At 39.0% G+C, this 10,723-nt stretch overlaps 2 protein-coding genes across 3 annotated transcripts; both read right to left on the bottom strand.

The window, feature by feature from the left end:
- Positions 1 to 359: 359 nt before the first annotated feature.
- Positions 360 to 4,274, bottom strand: LOC114931533 (potassium channel subfamily K member 13-like). Its single transcript, XM_029303616.2, has 5 exons — positions 3,306 to 4,274; positions 2,734 to 2,926; positions 1,986 to 2,060; positions 1,431 to 1,836; positions 360 to 1,336 (listed from the first exon to the last, which is right to left on the bottom strand). The coding sequence occupies exons 1-5, from the start codon at positions 3,432 to 3,434 to the stop codon at positions 859 to 861; spliced, it is 1,281 nt and encodes a 426-aa protein (XP_029159449.1). The 5' UTR covers positions 3,435 to 4,274; the 3' UTR covers positions 360 to 858.
- A 51-nt stretch (positions 4,275 to 4,325) lies between these two features.
- Positions 4,326 to 10,673, bottom strand: Ccdc85 (coiled-coil domain-containing protein 85). 2 transcript variants are annotated; one of them, XM_029303601.2, is made up of 6 exons: positions 10,386 to 10,673; positions 8,584 to 9,743; positions 7,015 to 8,391; positions 5,492 to 5,864; positions 4,889 to 5,157; positions 4,326 to 4,688 (listed from the first exon to the last, which is right to left on the bottom strand). In XM_029303601.2, the coding sequence occupies exons 3-6, from the start codon at positions 7,891 to 7,893 to the stop codon at positions 4,644 to 4,646; spliced, it is 1,566 nt and encodes a 521-aa protein (XP_029159434.1). In that variant the 5' UTR covers positions 7,894 to 8,391; positions 8,584 to 9,743; positions 10,386 to 10,673; the 3' UTR covers positions 4,326 to 4,643. The 2 variants fall into 2 exon arrangements, with proteins under 2 accessions (XP_029159434.1, XP_085339970.1); XM_085483844.1 differs by having other exon boundaries at positions 7,015 to 9,743.
- Positions 10,674 to 10,723: the final 50 nt, after the last annotated feature.

The raw sequence follows: 10,723 nt of genomic DNA, 5'->3' as shown, positions 1-10,723 counted from the left end.
TGCATCATTTATTACGTTAAACATCTATGAGCTCTGCGACACCGTAAAACAGATTGGATATAAAGAAATTATTAGAAAAAAAAAACAATTCAGAATATATCAAAAGAATACTAAAATTAATTTATATCTTACAAATTTTTAAGCATTAGCAGATACTTGATATCAACAAATTTCTTACAGAAACTCTTTTTTAATTAATACTTTAATACTGATGTGCTTTATATAAAGTTACCAGTTAAATTTTATTATAATCGACACACTATTGTGTGTGTATGCGCTCTGGGAATTATCAATTGCCCAACACATTGTGAAAAATATATTTGATACAGGTATGCGCTATGTGTATATATATATATATATATATATATATATATATATACATAGCGCATACCTGTATCAAATATATATATATACACATATATATGTCTATGCAGGATATCTTATATAGCTAGAATATAGACTGATATTATATTATTTGTCAAAACATAAACTTCTTTTTTCTTTGAAAAGACATCGTTTTCGAGATATTTTTCAAATTCTTCCAGTGTTTCATTATAAAAATATAAATATTAAATTTAATTACAATAGAATTATAAAAATTTTTACACGTGGAATTATTTACATAAAAAATGAAGAAACAAATTTACTGAAGAAACAAATTTACTGTATATTGTCATTAAAATCTTGAAAACGATGCATTTCTAGAAAATCAAAGGAAAAAATTATATATATATATATATATATATATATATGTACGATATAATATCAGTCTATATTTATTTAAAAAGAATACCTTGTATATGTATATATATATATTATATTTTTTATAGTGACACTAAATTTTTGCCATGACTACTCCTATCTATTTATCGTGCTTTTGCTTTCAAATTTTTCGCTGGCGATTGCGAGTGGCCCCACAGCACCAGGCTTCAACATCTGATGATTCGGCGTAGCAGCGAGCGATCCGCCGCCTCTCTGCTTTTGCGCGGCGTCATAAAGCTGTTTCTGCATAACAGCTAGAGAGACTTTATTGGCGGACAGGAAGTCTTTCATGGAGATCAATTCGCCAGACATCCTGCGAGGCGTCTCCGAGTTATCCTCTGCCCTGACCGAGTCCCTACTGACGAATCTAGTCGACCTCCTCTTCGAGTAGTATACGCTCGATATCGAGGACTGTCGTCTCGGCAGAAATGGTGCCGCCACATCCCGATTACCATATTGCAGCTTGTGTATCACATAATTCAGGCTCTGCTTGATCACGATCGACGTGACGTTCAACAGGGAATATATGCAGCAACATCCCACCACTAGGAAGATAAAATTCGCGAATCTGTACCTGCATGTAAACAAAAGAAATAGAAAATCTTAAACATTTTGCAAAATGTTAAAATGTGGATAAATTCATGCAAATTCGATCTTTTGCGACGTACCAATGTACGTGAGGATAGCTCGGCTTTTGCGTGCTAACAAAGTCGCCCAACCCGATAGTGGTGAAGCTGATGAAAGCAAAATACAATGCGTCAAAGTAATCCCAATCTTCCAAGGATGCGTAAAGCGCGGCCGCGCAACAGGCGATGATGCAGGAAACCGCGAACAAATAGAGCATGACCCCGTAAACGCTCGGTTTCCATTGGTCTAGATCCACGTGGTCGTCGTCGTCGAGAATATCAGGTAAAGATGATCTTTTTGGAGTGTTCGCTGATTTAGAAACTCGTCGAGACGCTAATGTTGTCTTGCGAAGACGTCTCCTCAATCGACGTATGTGCCAGCTGCGCAAAATCCACGCCAGGAAAGTGATGATTCTTTCCAGGAAGAGATTGAAGAACAGGAGACCACCTAAATTGTATTCATATTTTAATTAATTAGCTTTCAGATGTTCAATATATGCATCTATATATAAAGACTAGATTAGTTTTTTAATGATTATAATTTGTTGTGATTTTTTTTATATTTGACGTTAAATATCTTTGCATAATATATATTACCGGAACAACCGAAGAAACCATAAAGAACGACTGCCGCTTTCCCGGCCGTTGTCTGAGGCGCGGTGCTTCCGTACCCTGAAAAATTACACTTCAGTATCATGCTTCTTTCATTTTAGAAACGGTATTATATAGCGATGTGTGTGCATATATGTACATAGAGATCGGAACGAACCGAGGGGCAACTAGCCTGTGGGGACAAGTGCGAGACTAGGTCGCGAGATATTAACATTCCGGAATTCACCAGAGTACATTCTCATGCATACGGCCGGCCGACGACCTTTATCCCTTTATTTAACGTCATTACTAAGAGTTTTACTGAAGAATGCGATCATCTCGACAATTTTTCTTTATCCTATATAAATACTTATACATATATATACATATACATACATCGCAGAATCATCTTTGCACTCCAAGAATTTAAATTTGCTTTAATTAAAAGATATAATACAATTTAAAATACCGTATTTTTATATATTACATGTTATAAATAATGTGTGAAAATATTGTGCGCGTTGATAACAATAATTTTTAATATAAAAAACTTTACTTTTACAGATGTTAAGATCTATAAGGTGAAGTTAAATCGTTGAAGTATAGATCGTTTTTATTAAAAACGATCTTTTCACGCGATTTCTCGAACGCGACACGAATCCTACTGACCCCGATATCCCGGTCGCAACGTGGATGCGGATGATTAACAACTAGTATTCCAAACACGGTATATTGTGTGTTACACATTTCTTACCGATCGTAGAAACTATGGTGCCTACGAAGTGAAAGCTGCCAGGAAAATCCCAGCGACGTCTCTTATTAATGATGCCGGTGGCCGAAGCGTTACCGTAGGCGTACAGCAGCTCGTGCAGCCTCTGCAGGGCCAAGGGGCTACCTCGTAGATGATGTCTTCGAAATACGTGATAGACCCGCCAAAATTCCGCGGCCTATATCCCCGAAAAATATGACAAAATTAAAATATAATCGGACGATATTGTCGTGCAAATAAAAAGTATATATATCTCTGCACATTGATTAAGTGTTACAAAAATACTCGCACATTTCATTGATTCGCGTCTGGTCTGAATTAATATTAAATGAAACCTATGTTTTGTCACTTTAAATCGCTGATCTATATAGCACACCTGACATGCAAAAAGAAGAAAAAAGAGCTCGCGCGTTAACATCTTTTTTTCATCTCAAAAATAAAGGATGCAAATTTTCTTTCAATCTGTAATCGTTCCTCATAAATATAGGAATTATTGCAAGCAAATAGGAATAATAATTTGTTTTTCTTTATGAGGATACGAGATGACGATTTTGTACCTGCCGTATCTCAAGATCACTCTCCAGCCTTTGGAAGAGAGCCGCGCCTGCGAGCATGTATGCTGCCAGGACAACGGCGAGGAGGATGATCCTGGCGTTGTCCTCCGCGAGGCCTCCGCACAAGCACATCACCGGCGACTCTCATCTTTCCGACAGCCACCGGCTGCTGCACGCGATCCCCTCTTCTTCATCCCAAGTCGGCGGCGCAAGCTCGGCGGCCGAGAAGAATTCACGAATAAATACAAGGATGTGTATGAGAGGAGCGCAATCTGAGAGTGAACATCTATAAAAAGTACGTACATGGATAATGCATTTGAAGAAAATTGAAAAAAATCGATATTGTAAGATAATTCCATGTTTTTCCTCCTGTTAAATCTAAAATATTCAATCTTGAAATGTATAACAATTACCTCTTCGATGAATTACGTAAGATTTTTTTTTAATTTCCGAGTGGTTTTAAATTTACGCGATACCAAGTAAGCAGTGAAGCGATAAAATTGATCGGAGCTAGATTGGAGAATATCCTAATTGCCCTGCATTGACGCGGCGGTCTGGAGCGACGTAGCAGAAAGCCGGGATATATGTGGGGCAATCTCCACCTCCGGTACCATTGAGAGCGCAAATCCTTTGACGAGATAAAAATAGAAATGTACAAGCACTCGCTCTTACGTGTTCAACTTGCGTGAACTCTGTCAAATGGATGCCTTTTCGTAAAAAGCGTCTTTAAGCAAACGCGACAGATAATTAGCCGGCGAATGCGAAAAAGACGGATGCTGAATTGACCTTACACTTTATCGATATCTTCGATCCTGTCGATTTAAAAGTCACACATAAATTAGATATTTCAAAGGTGTTGTAAATTTAATCTCGAATTTTGCTCTCTGTTTAAATAATAATAAAACAAATATATATCCAAAGTGCATATCTCTTTGCGATGTTTATAAAAGAATTTATATTGATTTTGTGCAAAAAAAGAAATGTTTTTATGACAGATTTTCGATAAAAAAGGAGAAGAAAAAAGATAAGAGGAGAGATAATGGAGAGAGTGAATCGTAAACGTTGTATAATAAAAATACTTTGTTAACAGTCAATCTCTGGACAAGCAAACAATACTATGTTTGTATAAATATAATAGATATTATCAATATTCTCATACTGATATAATTGTATACACATATAAAATCTAGATATATAAAAATCTATACATACATAAAATATTTATAAAATATCTTTTACTCACTATAATACTAATGTTACGTCTCGGACTGTGTTAGATCTTATCGCTTTGTATTAGTAATATTCGAAAGTTGACAAATAGGCATCTTCTCGGCAAGATTATTAGTGCCTCGTTTGTGGACCTTCCTCCAATTTCCGCCAGACAACCTGAAGAGCAAAAGCGATTAATCAATATATATATCGCAATACATCGAATAAGCACATTTTGAAACATTTTTTCAGGCAAAATTCTAAGATATAAATTGTACAAAATAATTATATATCAATAGTCAAAGAAAAGAGAAATTTCTATTTTAATTCTTCATATTTAAGAATTTTTTTTAAACTAAGGATTAGTATTTACTTACATTGCACATTTCTCTAACTAATGCTTTTTCTCCATCATGACCTTCTTCTCTTTCTAGTTGTTCTCTGACTTCAAGAACCTGAAGAGCGCGCACTACGGCCTCCGGTCGACTTCCTAAGCCATGAGTATTGTCGTTTGGACTTGTGGGACTGTCCCAAACTTCACCGGGTGGTACTTCCCAACCTTGCGCACGGGCTTGAAGAACACTCTTGTCTTCCTCCAACTGTTTCACTCGTTGTTCTAAACTCCTTACGTACTGCATCGTTTGGTCTGCAAGAGATTCGCAAAGGATTGTAATCACTCAGAGATGCAAGAAAATCATATCTTTCACGTATAATAATACAATATATACAAAATATCATATTATTTGACTGTAAGTTTACTTCAGTATTCAAGTTTCTCTTGCATAATGCACATTTATAATGTCAAATTAATATTATGATATAAATGCAGTGTGTGAGATTTTCTTTTTCTTCTAGAATACCTACAATTTTATATTTTATAATTGCGACAGAATTATTATGTTTTCTGACCGTCTCTTTCGCATTAAAAATGGATTTCGCTTACTAGAATGGTCAATTATTTCTTTTCTTTTAGATGTTACCGTTAAATGTAGAAGTATGCCTCGGCCTCGGCAACGTGGTCTCCTCGGCATTTGTGCTCGAACTCGATCCGTCGCCGTCGTCCCTTTGACCACCACCGCGTTCCTCATCGAGATACAAGCACAGCTCCTTGAGCTCCAGATTGTCCTTAATCAACTCCTGCTGCTTGTTATCAAGTTGACGCAACTTGTTCTGATACGCCGAGACTTCTTGTCGCATAACGCTCACTGTGTATCGACCGAACCTTTGCCACTCTCTCGCTAGCTTACGACCTTTTTGTCGATCGTCGTCCAAAAAGCAGCAGAGATCGCGCAACTCTTGATTGTCGTCGTTCAGTCTTTGGTTGGCCTCCTTCAGCGCCCGCAGCTCGTTCAACTGGAAAGTAGATAGCATTATCAAGCTACACTCGCTCTGCATTCTTTAAAGTCTGGATTTTTGGTAAATCCAATGATAACACTTTGTATTTTCACGAATACCTATTGTGCGAGTGAAAAATAGATTTATATAAATTCGTATGCTGTTATTCAATCGATACTATATAAAAATGCAGTAACAGATGAAGTCTAATCATAAATTTTTAATACAATTAACAAGTTATCTTTACATTTGTATGTTTAATTTTTTTATATATTCGTATATATGTATATATGTATTTTTATCATTTATAATATATATATATATACCCAGATAGCCACAGTAATTATTATGACATCAAAATGATGTCATAATAATTACTGTGGCTATCTAGGTATATATACACCTTCTTTTATTCAGCCGAATATCTTTTGCATTTATTAAATAATGTGTATGTGTTGCGAGAGAAATAACGGAGTCATTGATCTTGCGGATGACGTATTCGCTCGTGCGCTGCGATACACGCCGATTGTGTCGAAAAGAAGTCTTTCATCACACGTGTACGAGCAACGCGTGACCAATTCCGATTACGCAGTTTCGGTAAAGTCAGCATTTTGCCGGCTAAAGGAAACCAATTGTCCTCGCGATCGTTTGCGGCTTATCTCTCACGTGACTGCTTGAAATTACGACAGTCGCTTCAATCTGCATGACCTACAAGAGCCTCTCAAAACCTTCCATGTGACGCGCTAAAGATTTCAAGGTCAGCGAACCACATTTCGCATCCGGAAAATATAACGAATGTAACAAAATTACGATATTTCGCAATTTTATTGATATGATTTGTGATAAGTATTATGTAGATATTCTTGTGTAATCAATTACTTATAATAGAACTGAATTTATTTCATCCGATAACAATTCATCCAAACGAAAGTCATTAAAAAATGTTAATAGTTAAAAATGATATAAAATAAGTATAATAAACAATTATTTTAGTTTGCGTTATCTATTTCTATCGAATTATATTTTTAGACAGATTTTTCGATTAAATTTAAATGCATTTTCATAAATATCTACAATTCCATAGCACGACTCGTTAGCTTTACGATTGATTGACTAATTGATTAATTCAGTCATTTAGACTATCGAAAAATTTGCCAGAAGAACTCACCAAGCTCTGTATCTGGCGATTTTGCTCGGCGGCAAGCCTAGCGATGTCACTCTCGGTCTTCCGTACAAACTTAAGCATCTCCACGGGGCCGAGTCGCAGAAATTCGTCGTCGCTGATTCTTTGCCTAATCGGCGCGCTTTGGCCAGTGTTCACTGTCGGATATTGGCTACTAGGTGGCAAGTACGAGCCTTGGCCGAGCTTAGCTTGTTGAAAATAAGTGGACGGTTGCTGTTGCTGTTGACTCTTTGATGTTGCCACCGACGCAGCAGCAATTAGCGCGTTACCCTGTTGCTGATGATGATGCTCTATCCTCGGCGAGTATTTGCCCTGCACATCTTTCGGCGCCTGCTGCTGCGCTGCTTGTTGTTGTGATTGCGTCAATTGTTGTGGTTGATGTTGCTGCTGCTGCTGCTGCGGATGATGCTGCAAAGTCGACGATGCCGGCGGCAACGTGCGCGGCTGCGTGTTCTGATGATGGTTCAAGGCCGCGCCCGGACCTTGACTGTTGCCGGCCTGAGCCGAATTCGGAGCCGACGTGACTCCGTTGGCGAAGTGAAGATGATTCTTCAGGATGCCGCTGGTGGGCTGCGGCGGGGGTTGATAACGCGGCGGTAGCTGGTCCACTGACTTGATCACGTGCGGAGGATGATGCTGCTGCTGCTGCTGGTGTTGCGGCTGTTGCTGCTGCTGCTGCTGCGGCTGGGACTTACTCTTATTGGACATCGCGGCTAATTTAGCTCCAGGCTGCGCCGTGTCCCATTTCAGAAAGTCCGTCGCAGTCTCCTCGCGCCTGTTCGACCCGCCAAAATCTGGGTCAGCGCGCGGTCTCTCACGAGAGACGGCGAGCCCGGTCCGCGTGACCGGCCCCGCGCGATACATACGTCGTTCCCTCCACGTCTTCCGGGCCTCGCCTTATCGCCGTAGGGGGCCCTACACGCGCGCTACTCTCTCAACGGCCGATTTTCTGGCTTCTTCTTCCTCTTCCTCTTCGTCTCTTTGGCCTCTTCTCTTTACCTTCTTCTCTTCTGTCTTCGCCTCTTTTCGCGCGCTTCTCGTTCCAAGTACACCTGCCAACGGCGCCTAACTGTTGTGCGTTTACGACGCAAACAGAAAACTCTCGCGAAGGATTTCTTTCAATCTTCCGTAATCCTGCTCTAGCGAGATCCGTTATGAGTCGGTTATAATGTCCAGTTTCCCTTCTCGCCGTCAGTTAGCTAATATTAGCTTTATGTCCGCAATACAGATAGTTTCGTGGTCCCGGAAAAGGCAGAGAGAAGCACTTATCTCCTCGGTAACTTTATACGACGATTAACTGAAGATGAAGAAAACGGACACTATTCGCTTTTGCGAAGCTATGAGATTACGCCATCGCATATTCTACAAGAAATTGAACTGTTGTGAGTCTTTCACCATTCACTTAGTTAAAATGTCATTGGGAAAGATTATATAAAATCATATTATTTCGTACAAATTCGAACGAGATTGTTAACTATCTTCAATATTATTCACTGCTAAACAATATATTTGATGTGAATACAATTTGTACTATTTATTTTGAAAATTACTCACTATTGAATCCACTACCACGATACGATATCGTACAATCCATACATGCGTCAGCGTCACTCTCGTTACAGTCGCACAATCACGGCCTTCGCGTTCAACTTAAGCCTATGCTGCTTACAATCGACATACCAGTCTCTCGTACACTAATCCCCGGCGCAATGCCACGAGTAACACCGATTCCCCTCTATTACGCGTCTCCTACGTCTCTCTCCAGCTTCGGTGCCCTTTGCTTCAGTGGATCTAAGCGCGAAGCATGGATTATATCAAGCTCTTCTCCTAACATTCACACGCTTTTTGCCTCTTTTCTTCGTGATTTTTTCTCTTCAGTATATCATAAATCTCTATAAAGCACGAATGATATTAATTCACACGTTTTCTATTAAAAAATATCTTTCTTTTCAATATATATTAAATCAATTTTCGTTTATTAACATGATATTCTTCTTCACTTCTGCTTCGACGTAACGAGATACGAGATTATATCAATTTCTCCTTATCAGCATGATTACATGCCACAAATATTTCGCCTTGACTCGCAAGAAGAACAAACATACATTGTCTTGTCAATTCCAACGTGCCACTTTGACTTGGAGAGACGCGAATCGGAGCAATTCAGTCCTACGTAGCTGTCATTCTGGCACTGAGAGTCGATGGCGGGAAGCCTCGCTAATTCGCGACGTGTCCTCCACTCGTGATCGTCGTCATCTCACCTGGCTTCCCGCCTCTACGCATTCTTCGGATTCGTAGTCCCTTGGAACGCGCGCGCATTCCGCATTATCAGCTGCCAACTATGCACCGCCCGAGCCTCATCTAAGTTTCAGGTATACCTGAGGCCCAATCGTCGCGTCGTTCTGCGTCCTCAGGAGAGCCTCACCGGTTCGCCACGAGACGACTGCCGTCACTGCACTCCGGACTCTGGTAATGCCCAGCGATCCTCTCGCTCGCTCGACGGCGAACAGTGGGCCGGATCCCCGTTTTTCTCACCGCTGGGCCGCATTTCACGGGATGCCAGTGCCGTACTCACTCGACTGGACCGACTCGTAGATAGATGTATTCGTCGCCAGATATGTTGCATACATGTCTCCTTTTCTCACGTTTCAAATTTCATTGCTTTCCCTTCATCTGTTTTTCTCGTTCTCCTGGTGTAACAATATCCTGAGTATCTGAAAATCAAAATTAGTTGTTGAATTTTATTTGATATAAAGTCTACGATTTGTCGCGAATTTATAAATATCATTGTTATTTATAAATTCATAATTCGAACGAATTATTGAGCTAATGTTTCAACTTTTACTGATTCTCATATGGGCCCCGACATGTATAACTCGCATCAAAATTGCATACCGGCAATAGGGCGTTTACTTGGGACCTGAAGTAATTTTGACGATGCCGGGTCTTACAATCTTACGATTGGCTCGCTCGAGCAGAAAAGGGAAAGGGTTGAAGCATGAGTTCCCAAGTCGTGGGAGGTTGCGAGACTACGGATTGTAGGACCCCGTTTAATAGCGACAATGAAAAGATCGATGCTGATAATTCATTATTACATTATGCTAATTGAAATTTATATAATTGTATAACTTTTATATTTCAAAAATGAATTAAATTTTAAAGCATAAATCATAGTTTATTCCTGTCTTATTCCATTATTTTTATTGGAATAAACAATATAAAAATTAAAAGAAATCAATGTGTAAATTTATATTATGCAAAGTTACTTTTACTTCTGATAATATCTATAATTCCGGGAGATCCGATTAAGAGTGTTTCAGAATTGTATAACAATTTTTTTTAAGTATTATTCTTACTGCTTATTCTTGAGGGATTATTTAATGATGGATTTCTTTTCTAGCTCTCTTTTCCAGTACGAACTTAACATCTAACTTTACAGCAAGTTCGTAGTAATTAATTGTAGAGTTTTCCATGAGACTTTCCGTCTGTTTAAGTTTTCAGCGAAAAACACTGATCGTATGTACGATGAACGAGAGAACATTAGCATATGCAAGTAGAAGCGTGTGGTGCATGTAATTTCCATTTCGATGCATTGCGTCGACGGAAGAAAGGTCATTTATTCCTTCGCTGATTACTGATGTAGCACCTGTAATTGCATATAGAAAATATTTATATTTAACAATTACACACACAC

The sequence above is a fragment of the Nylanderia fulva genome, unplaced genomic scaffold (genome assembly GCF_048542155.1).
Source record: "Nylanderia fulva isolate GAGA-0341 unplaced genomic scaffold, ASM4854215v1 Scaffold27, whole genome shotgun sequence".
Classification (NCBI taxonomy): domain Eukaryota; kingdom Metazoa; phylum Arthropoda; class Insecta; order Hymenoptera; family Formicidae; genus Nylanderia; species Nylanderia fulva.
This window is presented reverse-complemented; position numbering and strand designations above follow the sequence as displayed.